The sequence below is a fragment of the Anolis carolinensis genome, chromosome 4 (genome assembly GCF_035594765.1).
Source record: "Anolis carolinensis isolate JA03-04 chromosome 4, rAnoCar3.1.pri, whole genome shotgun sequence".
In the NCBI taxonomy this organism is placed as follows: domain Eukaryota; kingdom Metazoa; phylum Chordata; class Lepidosauria; order Squamata; family Dactyloidae; genus Anolis; species Anolis carolinensis.
The window spans coordinates 117,911,487-117,926,916 of NC_085844.1; the positions used below are offsets into that span (position 1 = coordinate 117,911,487).

At 38.2% G+C, this 15,430-nt stretch overlaps 1 protein-coding gene across 2 annotated transcripts in view; it reads right to left on the reverse strand.

Annotated features, from left to right (window-relative positions):
* gmds (GDP-mannose 4,6-dehydratase) overlaps window positions 1-15,430 on the reverse strand; it is a 330,217-nt gene that overhangs the window by 298,393 nt on the left and 16,394 nt on the right. The window contains exon 1 of one of the 2 annotated variants that reach the window (XM_062977683.1): window positions 5,559-5,654. The exons of the other annotated variant lie outside the window; for it this stretch is intronic. Coding sequence (XP_062833753.1) covers window positions 5,559-5,639 — 81 coding nt within the window. The 5' untranslated portion in view covers window positions 5,640-5,654. Of the gene's footprint in view, window positions 1-5,558; window positions 5,655-15,430 lie in introns of those variants that run through there. 2 annotated transcript variants of the gene reach the window in all.

Genomic DNA, 15,430 nt, shown 5'->3' on the forward strand with positions numbered 1-15,430 from the left:
ATATACATATTTTATAAACTTCAAACTAAGCTAAGTGACATCACTACCATTGTTAGTTACAGAATCTGTACTAGAATACACTATTCCACATAATAATAATAATAATAATAATAATAATAATAATAATAATAATAATTGTAGTCTGTAGTCGACGACAGATCCCAAATGTAGACTCTGCAAGGAAGCAGATGAAACAATAGATCACATCCTCAGCTGCTGCAAGAAGATCGCACAGACAGACTACAAGCAGAGGCATAACACCATTGCTCAGATGATTCAATGGGACTTGTGCCACAAATACCATCTGCCTGCAACAAAGAACTGGTGGGATCACAAGCTACAGAGAATGAACATCTCAAGCTACTCTGGGACTTTGGAATTATGTGGAATAGTGCATTTTTCCTTGAATAAAAACATTTTCAATGCTTAGTTTGGTGCTTATCCACAGGTGTACTTCCTACAATGATGCATCACTACCATTGTTAGTTACAGAATCTGTACTAGAATACCAAATTATTCTAGAATACACATTTCATTCAACATCAAAATGCTGTTCTGTCTTAGTTGCATAACATTTTAAAATCAAAGATGCAAGTAAGGTAAGCCACAAAAAAGTAGTAAAGGATTCTGACTGTTCTGAGTGTTGATGTGAAACAGATGCAGGAGCAACTGTACCCTGTCAATAAGGTCTTGTTCTTCTCACCAGACTTGTGTCTCAAACTTTCCAACCACACTGGAACATTATGAACCTGCAATGGCATTAACTTCCCATGCATTTCCTTTCCAGAGCTATCAAGCGATAGAACATGACATGACAATGAACGGGAAACAGACAACTGTCAGAAGCTACCAGTTTCTGATTCCAAAACAGTACTACTGATTACCTGCCTAGTAATCACACAGAAAGAATATGCTAGTGAAAGCTTACGTCAAGATATAGTACCACAATCTTTTCATATGACTTCTCTTATTTCTTTCAAGTCAAGTAGTGGACAACAAAAATGATACTCTAAGGACAAATTAAATTGTCTACACTTGTTCATAAAGTTGGCCCTCTGTATCCATGGATTTTGCTAAAAATAAAAACAATCCAAAAAGCAAGGCTTCAATTTGACATTTTATATAATGTCAAAATTAGGCCTTACTTTTTTGGATTTTTTGTTTTTACAATCCTGCTGTATAAAAGGATTTGAGCATCAACAGATTTTGATATCTACAGGAACTGAACCCCAGATGTAGGCCAACTGTATCTTTTTCTTCTGAAATTAAAGGTAATACAACCAGCAGGCAATGCTACTAAAGAAGCATTCCCCCTATTCACAATGTAAGTAGTTTATTTACTCTGCAATTCTATGGATGTTTGTTCTAAGCTAAACTGCTTACAGATTGCAATCTTTAGAAACTCACAATAACTTCACTGGCTATGTCCACTTTGCAATTTGAAAATTTATCTACCATAACACATTGCATTATCATATATGCTGCATTGTACACTGGTTTACCTAGTATAGCAGAGAGTTCTAATTTTTCGGTTCGAATAAGAGTTCAAGCATGAATTCAGTGTATGACTAGCCACTATCGCTGGTATTGCCTCAATATTGTTTGATTTATTGTTTTTACTACCATATGGATCCTCTGATGGTGCAGAGGGTTAAACTGCTGAGCTGCTGAACTTGCTGACCAAAAGGTCAGAGGTTCGAATCTAAGGAGTGGAGTGAGCTCCTGTTGTTAGCCCCAGCTTCTGCCAACCTAGCAGTTTGAATTTGAAAACATGCAAATGTGAGTAGATCAATAGGTACTATTTTAGCAGGAAGGTAACAGCACTCCATGCAGTCATGCTGGCCACATGACCTTGGAGGCGTCTATGGACAACGGCAGCTCTTTGGCTTAGAAATTGAGATAAGCACCATCCCCAGAGTCGGACACGACTAGAATTAATTTCAGGGGAAAACCTTTATCTTTACCTACTACTGTATAGGTGACAGTGTGATGTAGCTGTTTTAGCATTGTACTCCACCTGACCGTGAAACTGTGACACCCCTGGCTGCGAGAGCACTGGAAACCAATACACTGAGGCCAATAACAATCTAATATCTTTATTAAAGAATTGAAGAAATAAAACAAAAACAAGCAGAAGATAAAGTTCATCAATAGACCTTTTAAGAAGGGTCAAATATAGTCCAGTAATATATTGTCCAATGCCCAATATTAGAGTATAAAGTTTGAAATCCACAAAACCGAAACGCACTCAAACTTCCAAGCAGTTTGAGTGGGGAAACGTCCAAGTCTTTTGCTAGAGTTCCAATGCAAGTCCAAGGCAAGGAATTGAAGACAAGACTGGATTCACGGCACGACAAGGCAAGGCTGAAATCACGGCAAGGCAAGGAAACACGGCTAGGCAAGGCACGGCTAGGCTGGAAGGTAGTGGATCCAAGCGTGGTCCACACTTGGCTGGAAGTGAAGTTAATCCTTCAACTGACACGTTGCCTCCGCGCTGGCTAGCCAGCGCACAGAACTTTTAAGGAACTTCAAATCTTTCCACAGAGCAGGTGTCCAAATGCTCTTTTCCCAAGGGAAAAGAGCTAAAACAACATCTTCAACCAGATGCGATCCTCCCTGAGAATTCTCAGAGGAAAACAGGTTAATCAGCAGATTCTCTAGCTGCTAATCGCGCGCTCCTTCTTCTGCCAGCTGTCTCAAACCTACTAGTTTCCCAAAACATCCGTCTATCAAAGGGAGGGGAACTGGTGGGAGAAGGGTCCGTTTCAAGGGCCTTCTTAATTAGCTGTGGGCTAGAATTGTCAATAGGAAGCATCTGGAAAGGGGCAGAATCTTGCTGAATCGGCACAAACCCCATTTCCTCGTCACTTTGATCCATAATGGAGGCAGGATCACGGCCCAAGGGTTCAGGGGACATCACAGAAACCCACTAGACAACCTTGAGCAAGCCACTCTCTCAGTTATCAGCACCACAGTTCTCCTTGGCTCAGTGCTAGTTTCATGCAGCCATTACAAAGGTGGTTTGTGGTGATGGTGGTAGTTTTGTCCTCACAGTTCTTGTAACAACATGTTAGTAAGGGCCAAGTCTCTCCCCTATTCCTCATCTTCACTACCGCTTGCCTTCTTCAGCTGGCAAAATCACTAAGGACTGAATATCTACCTTCCACTTCTTCCATTCAGCAGAAATGAGCAAAGTGAAAAAAGTGTGTGTGTGGAGGGGAGGGGAGTTTATTTTAAAATATCCCAAAGATCAGTAGTCTGTTATGTGTAGGACACTGAGGCACCACAGCACATAGTTTAGGAACCACTGCATTAACCACAGTTTGTTGGTTTGCATGACAAAACAAGGTATGATTAATCAAAATTCATCTTCTTGAAAGATTCCAAACTCCACATATCCATAACAGTGATGAAAAAGGGAGAGAGCACAGCCAAGCAAAAGAATCACCCGATCACGGTAAGCAGAAAGTACATATTACTCAAGCTTTTTCTATTTGACTGAGTGAATGAAGCAGCAGAAGCAGATGATAACTGACAGGCTGTTTGTCATATATCAAAGATAAATTTATTCTGCAAAAGTGAAGACGAATGGGGTAGACTGCAACTCAGAACTATCTTCCACAATGCGTTATCAGTGGAAGAGCCTACATTTTAAATGTCATGTTTAAACTTAAAATGGAGCAGGAAGGAAGTTCACTGCTTGCCAAACCTTCTTGCAAAATCCACATAAATTTCATAATGTTTTTCATGTGTATTCCACAGAAGGAATGTTAAAACTGAAATTGGCCCCATGTCACCACATAACAGACCAATGTTTTAGAATAAAATATAGTATGAGCTACTCAAATGTATTTTTGTGGTCATAAAAATGATACACACACCAAACTGAAAGCTGGTAGAGAGAAAGCAGAAGAAACTAACTGAAACTACTACAGAGATAACATCTGAAACCAAAGTGCAAGCCAGGGACTGTATGATTTTTAAAAACGTATTTTGCCTGATGAAGACGGCTAGAGAGCTTTGAAAGCCTGCTGGATGTATTTTGAGAATCTGGGTTGACCAATAAAGCTATTGCTCTTTGGTGGCTTTTGTATTTCACTGTACAAGTGTTAATGAAGCACAAAACATAGTGGGTGGTTCACTGGTGGAATGTTCTTCACCTTACAGTTTTTCAGTGAGCCAGTTGTTCTTTACTGATGAAAGCTATCATATTAATTTTTAGAGAAATGCATTCTTTTAGAGCAATGAATTTTGGGGGGAATTTTTTAAAGTCCCAAAATAGCACAGATTCGTATGTGCAGTTCATCCATCAAAGCAATCCAATTGGACACACCTACTGAAAAGTGGTTTTTGTAGAAACATATAATTCTGGTCATGCTGAGCATTTTGTGGAGAACATTTGAATTTCTAATATTAAACAATGGTGTCTTTTATGCACAGTTTCCATTATAGTTTCTGAAGAATGTTTTAAAACCATGTTAAAAGAAAGATAACAGGCTATTAAAAATCTTCTGAATTTTTATTGTCTTCTAAGTAAGATCTATTTTTATTTAAGTGATTTGTGTGTTAAGTTCAAGCTAGAAAATGTGCATAAACAAAAGTACTCTGAAATGTCCAGAAGTATTATATATAGGGTTAAGGACATGGAAAGGCATACATTAAATACACCAATAGGGAAGCTTGAAGAAGATAATAATGCTGGAGGAAATGGAAGGAAAAAGGAAGAGGGGATGACCAAAGGCAAGATGGATGGATGGTACCCTTTAAGTGACTGGCTTGACCTTGAAGGAGCTGGGGGTGGCGACAGACGACAGGGAGCACTGGCGTGGGCTGGTCCTTGAGGTCACAAAGAATCAGAAGCGACTGAACGGAATTAACAACAACAAATGGTGGACTAATCCACTATGCAACGTGACTACTTATGGCTCCTCTTGTACTATTATGGCTGGACTGACCCAGGAAAGAAGAAGCTTCTCACTCCGACACACTGTTTGATCCATTGCCATTGGTGCTTATCTTCACAAATAAGCCGAAGAATGTAGAACAATAGAAGCTGACATCTTTCTTTGGGTGAAATAAGGCAAATGCATTCTCCCTTCACCTCAACATTCATCTTTGAGAGTTCTTGGAGAATGGGAGAAGTCCCAGCAGATTGAAGGAGGGCAAATGTGGCCCTTATCTTCAAGAAGGGAAAAAATGACGACCCAAACAATTACAGTCCGGTCAGCCTCATGTCGATACCAGGCAAGATTCTGGAAAAGATTGTTAAGGAAGTGGTCTGCAAACATTTAGGAAAAAAATGCGGTTATCACTAATAATCAACACAGATTTATCAAAAACAAGTCATGCCGGACAAATCTGATCTCTTTTTTCAATAGAGTTACAAGCTGGATAGATACAAGGAACGCTGTGGATATAGCGTACCTGGATTTCAGTAAGGCCTTTGACGAGGTTCCCCACGACCTTCTGGCAAACAAACTAATAAAATGTGGGCTAGACAAAACTACATTTAGGTGGATCTGTAATTGGCTAAGCGAACGAATCCAAAAGGTGCTCACCAATGCTTCCTCTTCATCCTGTAAAGAAGTGGTAAGTGGAGTGCCGCAGGGTTCCGTCCTGGGCCCGGTTCTGTTCAACATCTTTATTAACGACTTAGATGAAGGGTTAGAAGGCACGATCATCAAGTTTGCAGATGACACCAAACTGGGAGGGATAGCTAATGCTCCAGAAGACAGGAGCAGAATTCAAAGCGATCTTAACAGACTAGAGAGATGGGCTGAAACTAACAAAACGAAGTTCAACAGGGACAAATGCAAGATACTCCACTTAGGCAGAAAAAAATGAAATGCAAAGATACAGAATGTGGGATACCTGGCCCAACAGCTGTACATGTGAAAAAGTTCTTTGAGTTTTCATGGACAAGTTAAACAGGAGCCAACAATGTCATACGGCAGCTAAAAAAGCCAATTGGATTTCGGCCTGCATCAATAGGAGTCCAGGGAAGTCATGCTACCCCTCTATTCTGCCTTGATCAGACCATACCTGGAATACTGTGCCCAATTCTGGGAACTACAATTTAAGGGAGATGTTGACAAGCTGGAATGTGTCCAGGAAGGGCGACTAAAATGATCAAGGGTCTGGAGAATATGCCCTATGAGGAGCTTAAAGAGCTGGGTATGTTTAGCCTGCAGAAGAGAAGGCTGAGAGGAGACATGATAGCCATGTATAAATATGTGAGGGGAAGTTATAGGGAGGAGCGGGCAAGCTTGTTTTCTGCTGCCCTGGAGACTAGGATGCGGAAAAATGGCTTTAAACTATAGGAAAGGAGATTTCACCTGAACATCAGGAAAAACTTCCTCACTGTGAGAGCTGTTTGGCAGTGAAACTCTCTGCCCCGGAGTGTGGTGGAGGCTCCTTCTTTGGATGCTAAGCAGAGGCTGGGTGGCCATCTGTCGGGGGTGCTTTGAATGTGATATCCTGCTTCTTGGCAGGGGGTTGGACTGGATGGCCCATGAGGTCTCTTCCAACTCTATGATTCTATAGTTGATGACAAAATATGCGTGCAAATGCTTTCTCAAGGTATTAAAAGAAGCTGGGGGAGGGTGCATATCTACTTCTGTCAGCATGTTAGAGACTTGAAACATTAAGGACCTAGCATGCGCCCAAACAAATAAAGCCAGTGTGATCAAATATAGTGTTGCATTTCGACTTTGGTGCAAGGCTCTCATCAGTAATTCATTTTGCTGGATTGACTTGAAGAAATTACTCTTGTTCAGCAGAATCCATGTTGCTGGTGTGAAGTTATATTAAGGACACCTATTTTATCCCTATATTACTAAGTGGCAGCAGTGGCGAGGTGTTCACTTCTATAACTCTAAGTCAACCTGATTTGATAAGACATTTACACACAATACATATCCACATTCTGAATATTACTATGTGAAGAGCATCTGGAAACATCAATTAATACAAAATGTGGTAGCTGATATACAGTAATCATACTATTCCAATACTGTGTGATGTGCACTAGATATCAGCTGTTTTCTAAACTCACCTCAGTGTTGCTTGGATTGTAACCTTTAAACATTTAACTGTTGGCAGACACTTGAACAGCTTACATTAGAGGGAGATGAAATGGCTTACAAGACCATTTCACCAGACACACTGATATCCCACCTCTGTAAAATCTTCTCCCTCTTCTATCACCACCAGCAGCCATTCTAGCAGGCTGTAACAGAGGAAGATCACATGGAAAGAAAGGCCATCCCACCAATCCTGTTGAAAAACTACTTGATGTCCCTTCCTCTGACCACCTTTTCTCTGTGTGTCCATGTTTACATGTGTGTGTAGTGATTTTTCTTTGGGGGGGGGGCTGCAGACAAGGTCTAACTCTTTTTTAATGGACTGCAATGAGAGCCAACTTGGCTGAAGAGTGGGATGAAAAAAGCTATAAATAAAACAAATAAACAAACAAATGGATTAGAGCTATCTAAGGAACCACCTGTCTTACTGTGAACTTGTATGGTCATGACAGTCCAGGGAAGAAACCTTCTTAAGGATAGTGTTACCCACAGGTGCCTACTTGATAAATATGTTATAGGGGGATTTTCTGGGGCTCCCCAACTGTGGAACCCATTCCCTGCAGAATTACAACCAGTCCTCTCTCATACTGCTTTTAAATGGTATGGATGTTTGTTGTGTTACTTGGATATTCATTTTATTTTTGCTTAATGGTGCATAATTTTATCTGTGGTTTTATACTTTATTTCTTTTTATAGAAAGGTGGCACATGTTATTGTGTGTAATGTAGGATAAGTAAAAACCAACTCTATTATGAAATGTGTTCCTTTGGCTTGGTACTGGAACTGCCATGGTATTTGGTGTGGGTAGGTTGTAAATGTTATTTTATACATAGCTCAAAATCTCATGGTCTCTTTGAGGTGGACTAGGGTTATTATAGTTTCCAGTTATTACAGTTGGTATATTTAGGTAAAATGTTTGACAGATTTACAGTTTTGAATGAGGGAGGGCCCATCTTGCCCAGAGGATTTATTGAGGTTAGTCAGAACATCAAAATATATTTGAAGACGATTGCTGTCTACAAGGATCTCTACCACAAATTAGCTTCTGAGTCCAGTGAAATATACTATCTATCATAAGGGCCCTTTATATGCTGGGATATATCTCAAATCACCCCGGTGACAAAGTGTGTTAAAGCACTGAGCTGCTGAACTTGCAGACCGAAAGGTCCCAGGTTCAAATTCTGGGAGTGGCTTGAGCGCCCGCTGTTAGCTCCAGCTTCTGCCAACCTAGCAGTTCGAAAACATGCCGATGTGAGTAGATCAATAGGTACCGCTCCGGCGGGAAGGTAAGGGCGCTCTATGCAGTCATGCCGGCCACATGATCTTGGAGGTGTCTACGGACAACGCCGGCTCTTCGGCTTAGAAATGGAGATGAGCACCAACCCCCAGAGTCAGACATGACTGGACTTAATATCAGGGGAAACCTTTACCTTTACCTTTATATCTCAAACATCACTTGTTACTGGAGAAACAAAATCACTCCTTTTATTTTAGAAGTCTGGGCCATGCCCCATACACCCTTTTTATAAGAGTATCTGATGAAAAAGTTTGGACTTAACTAAGGAATTAAACAGTCATTTCCAATAAGAACTCACTTATCTACAGGCTCAATATCCACAATTTAACTTACCCATACTCCAAAGGATATTACCCCATGGAAGTGTTTCTGAGCTTCTGTACACCCTCCAATACTATTCCATGTTATGCTTCCAGCCCAAGTATAGTAGAAATAGTGTTCATTATTATTCACGGTTTCAGGTATCCACATATGTTGGTGTATGGCTTGGAATGTATCCCACATGGATATGGTGATTGTATTTTGTTTATACAATTTCTAAAGATTTCTTATCACTGCAGAAATGTGTTTTGTGCAAAATAAATCTCCCTATGCTATCCAAAGCTAAGAATATATCGTTTTTGCTGGAATTGTGCTTCCTTTGCAGAATTTTCTACATATAAAGTTTGTTTTTGCACATGAAATAAATCTTACTGTTTTGTGCAAAACACAAATACATGGAATTCCATTCAGGTCCTACCTATTTGATGAACTGGATAAATCTGGTTTTGGGAATAGCAGTTCTACCACATTTGAACATAAACTGCATATAGGCAGTCCCCAAGTTACAAACAAGATAGGTTTTGTAGGTTTGTTCTTAAGTTGAATTTGTATGTAAGTCATAACAGGAACATTTTTAAGTGTAACTCCAGCCAAATCAATCAATCAATCTATCTACCTATCTATCTATCTTAGTTTCAGATAGCATAGGGGTTAAAGCCCCTGTGGTGTTTGTTCTTCTGTTGTTGTTGTTGTTGTTGTTTTTGTTTTTTTCTGTATGTGCCCGTTCAGAAGATTTCACCTCAATTTCTATCCCTGTGATAATTGGGCTTTGAAAAACTACTTGTTGTGAAAACAAGGATTGGAATTAAAGCTTCAGTTGAGATACATTTTCCTCATGATAACTCTTTCAGGAGTGGATTTCCCTTCCTGGGGGTAGATTTCTTTCATTTCCTGTTGTCTTACCCCATCCTTAAGTATGAGCTGTTTGCAAGTTGGATGTTTGTAACTCGGGGACTGCCTGTATATGTGCAACGAGCCTTGTGAGTTCACCTGGGCTGACTGCAGATCACCAGGGCTATCCAAAAGATGCTCCCAAAACTGAAAACAATATTACGGGACTCATGAGACAAAGCAGGGAAAAACATGCAGGTAGAGAACTAAATCTGGGTTACAAGGGGGAATATTTCTGTGTTCCTTCGGACCTCTCCCTTGGTGCTTAGGTCAGGCAACCAAAAAGATGGAAAAAATTTATTAGAGCAAAAAAGAAGAAGAAGAAGTGGGAGAATTAAAGAACAAAACTTTCTACTACAATGGAGCTTGGAAAGAACAGCTTCTACTGACCCTGTGCCCCCCAATGCAATTGTATTGTTATCTAGCTGTTTATACTGAAATTTACTGACAGTGGCCTTTTGTTTAATCTACACGATTTCAGATCCCTTGTTACTCACTTATGTGGTTTAACAAGTTAGCTTTCCTTAACCTTGACAAAAGACCACCCTTGGCTAGGTAATAAATTGTTTTACAAGTCCAACCTCTTGCTCTCCTATCCACTTGATCACCATCTGGAATTCCATTAATAAATTCTGTCTGTGAACCTCTTCAGACACAAAGCAGCTACAGTAGGTATGTAGTTTCAGCATTCTCAAAAAATGGAAAACAAATTGTTCAAATGCCAAACAATTAGCTATATGTGACTGGATTATGTGTCCTTATTACAACATGAGGCATTCATGCTGTAAATCATTCTGAGCAATATTACCCAATCATTGAGATATCTCTGCACTGAATCTACTAGACATACTATTATTTTGATGGATCTAAATATATTTTATTCATAACTGCTGATCTTATGATTTAAGACACCATGACATAATTTCGTTAATGTTTATCAGATACTCGAACATTACTGAAATGGCAAAAGCAAGCTTCATTTAATAGAGAGAGGGGGGGGGCAATGGGTTAGATCCAGAATTTATCTCCCATTTATGTAAGGGTTCCGTCTTTCTGCGGGAGGTGGACCAATTTGCTATCAATATCAAGGTTGGGATATTAATAGATTTCTCTCTACTTCTATATGCCCCATGTTTCTGAAAAAGCTGCTTTAGCAAACTAGAGACCTTCTGTGTTTTATGAAGAAGAAAAACATCTCCTCCTTTCCATAGACATAATTATTCGGAACTGAACTCTGTTGAGGAGATGTTATGACTGACAAACTTAAGCCTAGATCCAGCCCCATATCTCACAGTTGGATAAAGTATGGTTATCGAAAAAATAGGTTCTATGAGAAAAAAACAGATGCCAATTCATTATGCTGTTTCTTCTGCCTCCATCCCTTCTCTTCTGCAATATGAAAGAAATAGGACACTATGAAACACCTGAGAGGAGGTAAAATAGCAGTTAAACATTTTTGAATGTTATGGTTAAAAATATATAGCATATTGCAAGGAGCTTGGAGACAGCTGTAAACAGAGTAAGAGCTTAGCTTTCTGCCAACCAGACTGTGAATTTAAAATTACATTTATGACTAATAGTAACTACTAGACCAGTTTAGGATATTAATGGAAAACCTCAGACAGGAACTAGGACCACAGTCATTTGTAAGCCAAAACTTTTGCAGTCCTCAGGATGCAAATAATGATCCATGTAAATTTGTGAGCTAGCCAAAGAGTAACAGGACTTGTCACATATGCTGACATGAAGAAGTGTAAATCCTCAAATATCTGATGACAAAACCAAAGTGCACTTTTCCATTCAGTTCCACCAATGTCTTTCCACACACTCCACACCTGGAAAGCAGTTGAAGCAGTCAAAATTTAGATCTTGGAAACTACTGTGACCATTCTCATGCTTCAAATCTAGCAATGTAACAAAATAGCTTGATAATTATTTGATAAACAGATTCATGCTCCAAATACGTTGCCCACTTGTTTCTCCAGCGTTGAAAAAAATCATAATTGGTTTGTTTGTGCAATTTATATCTCACGCTTTAACAACGATTAAAAATATGAAGATGCAAAAACAAACAGAACTCATGTAAAAAAACAGCTGTAAAACAATATAAAAGGTGAAATATTCTGGTCTTACAAGCTCAAGCTATTTTTTTATTTCAAAATAATTTTGTTAACACACAGAATGCGCAGAGATGGGACAATTTAGATATGCCTCTGTTGAGGGAATCTCAGTAGCAAAAATAGATGTGTTACCTATAATGCTGTTTTTGTTTTAGACAATACCAATTATTTCAAAAGACTCATTGTTCAAACAATGGCAGAAAGACATATTGAAATTTATCTGGCAAAAGAAGAAACTAAGAATGAACATTAGAATGCCAAACAATAGGGAGAAATTAAATTACCTAATTGAAAATGATACTTTGTTTCCTGTCGTTTAGTCTGGTTAAAAGAATGGAAATGGCTGAAGAACAGAAATCAAAAGATTAGAATCTGAAGTTTGGATGGCATGGATATTTATGGTATAACAAGAATAAAGCGAACATGCATTTAAACTTGAACTTTACAAACCAATGGGTGACAAGCTAAAAAGGAATTACTGAAGAATACTTCAATATATGACAACAGCTGCAAGAACATTCTATGCTCAGAAATTGTAGAGTGATGTACTGCCTCCTAAATAAGATTGCCTTTGAAAATTAAACTATTTAGTGGAAATTGATAACTTATCTATTCTGATTGAAGAAAAATAATTATTGACACATTGAAAGACTAGAAACCACTTACTTGGTTTTGCTAATTATTAGTCAAGTCTATAGATGAAGTGCAATTTATAGAAAAAGTATAAAGAGATGGGATAGTAAGAGTTAAATTATAACCACAGAAAAGATAGTTGGAGCCATCTTTCATTAGTTTGTTAGTGTTCATTTTTTCTGTATTTAGGTAGTTTAAGTTTGTAATATAGGTGATATATGTATTTGTCCTTTATTTTGTACATATTTGGTATTTTTATGTATTGTTCTTGTAGTTTATCTTTGATATATGTTTTATTCAATAAAATTACTTTTAAAAATAGTTCACTAAGGTGATATTGAATATAGACCAATTTCTAAATAATAGATATATTTTAAATGGACATGTTTCTAAATTGCTTTTAATTCAATTCATAGTTTCATTTTCACTCTTGTATGTTATAGTGATGTGAATTCAATGTATCTTTTAAATTATTAGCATATAACAACAGCAGCAGACCTATGTTTGTTTTTAGGAGGGTGGAACCGGACAGCCTCTTGAATGAGTCAAAAAGCACACCTGTTTACACAAAGTTTACACAAAGGTCACAATTTTCTTTCGATCCTCCAACACATCCCATAGGTCCACCAAACTACTGTAGCAGGTTTGAAGGGAGGTTTAATGGTAAGGAAACAGAAAAACTCCAGTGTAGTCTGGATCTTACCAGGAATTATAAACATAAATATAAACATTAAGGGGGTTTTTAAAAATCATGTCAGAAGCGAATTGAGGCAAGTCGCTTCTGGTGTGAGAGAATTGGCCGTCTTCAAAGAGGTTGCTCAGGGGACGCCCAGATGTGTTACCATTCTGTGTGGGGCTTCTCTCATGTCCCTACATGGGAAGCTAAGGCTGAGAGACGGGAGCTCACCCCGTCTCGTGGATTCGAACCATTAACCTTAAGGCCAGCAGTTCAGCTGGCACAAGGGTTTAACCCATTGCGCCACCACGGCTCCTAAACATTAAGGTCAAATCCCAATTGTCAATCCCAACTAGAGTAAATTGTCTAACAGTCAAATAATATTCAGCAATGGATTCAACATGTCTGCTTTACTTTGAATTAGATATTACATTTAACTCTAACTGCTTTGTGGTGGAATACCTGCCTTTTTAGGAATAACCAGATAGTATATCACAGTGTCATCTAAATATAGTCCTGGAATCATTAAGCCACAAACCTTGAAACAGAAAGCAATTAATTTTCTTGGGTGGCTAAATATAACATCCGTTATACAGAGACCCTCTAGAGAAATTTATTGACTCACAGCATTTTCAAAACATGATGCCCATTGTACCTCCTCACAATTAATGGCTCATTGGATTTAGGGAATAGTTTGAAACATATTTATTCATATATTATTCATATTTTAATGGCCAGATTTATGCATACAGTACTTATGTTGATAGAAACAATCTAAAGTCTTTATCCTACTCAATATATCTATATTTCAAGTGTTTGGAAAATTTTGCAAACATTGCCTTGGTAATTCTTACAACCATCTTGCGACAGGCCAGGAAGTGAAGCAGACTGAACAGTGGTTTTTCTAGCCCACCTAGTAGAACTCATAGCTTAAACAATCACTAGATATTATGGTACACCAGTAAAGAATCTAAAGACTTAAACTGAACTGTAAATCCCAACTAGAGCTATTAGTGGGATTATCAGCACGATTAGACCACAATGTTCACTGAATTTATATTAAAATACTAAAAAAAAGCCTAATCAACTTAAATTAGTATTTTGACTTAATACTCTTTAATAAACTCTTCTCAATGCCTAATTTACACTGTTTTGTTTCTCTACACATGCAACACCATACATTGTGGGCAACAAGCAAAAACAAGCATGTGCTATCATATTTCATTTTGATCTGCATAAAGAAGCAGAATATCTTAGCAAAGCCATACTAGTATTTCCTGCAGAACACAATTGCTTTGGTTTAAGACACAATCAAAAGTATAACATAATCAAAACTAAAACAAAATCTATGTAAAAATATTTCTGCTCTACACAATCTAAATACTTTACTTATTTTCCCCATAACCTTTTCCAATCTTTGTGCTACTGAATAGTATCAGTTAAAATTCTGACCATTTCTCCTACAATTGTAACAGCCTCCCGTGTCAACAAGAATTTGAATGCATATGGTTACCAGAGAAGTTTGACAATTAATTTCCCTCTCCAGAATCCTCCTATTGTTGGTTAAAAATAACACCAAGAGTAGAAATCTACTCTGAAATTTATTTTCTGTTCTAATATTGCCTTCCTATCTAGAAGTTCTAAGGCCTTCCTATTAAGCATGACAGCAATATAAAATAAAAATTGGAAAATTGAGTATGTTTGTTTCCAACCATCATCAAATATTGCAGGCTGACATCTATTAATATTTTTTCAAGATGCTGTAAAGTTAAGAATATCCATGATATAGCTAAGCTTAGTTTCCATGGCTGAAAACTAAGAAACTTAATTTAATGTGTTGTCGAAGGCTTTCATGGCCAGAATCACAGGGTTGTTGTATGTCTTTCGGGCTGTGTGGCCATGTTCCAGAAGCATTCTCTCCTGACGTTTCGCCCACATCTATGGCAGGCATCCTCAGAGGTTGTGAGGTATGGATGCCTGCCATAGATGTGGGCGAAACGTCAGGAGAGAATGCTTCTGGAACATGGCCACACAGCCCGAAAGACATACAACAACCCTGAAACTTAATTTAATTTGCACATATCTATTTTAAATTGTCTTTATATACATGTTTTTGTTTTTGCTGTACAAAAATACAGATAATGTAGCAAAAACTTCTGTTTTCAATGCTAAAATACAATTAAATTGAACAACAGCTTTAACAACATTTCAGATGTTTACAGAACCCAGCAACACAAAGAGAACAAGTATCTTTCCAGGATTTCCCAGCCTATATTATTGAGCCATCTGCTGGCATGGTTGTTTCATTGCAGTGGAATACAGCATTCAGTCAACATATATTCTTGAACAGAATCTCACCTCTACCCTCCCAGGTGCCAATTTGACACTACAGAATTCACACATAGTAAAA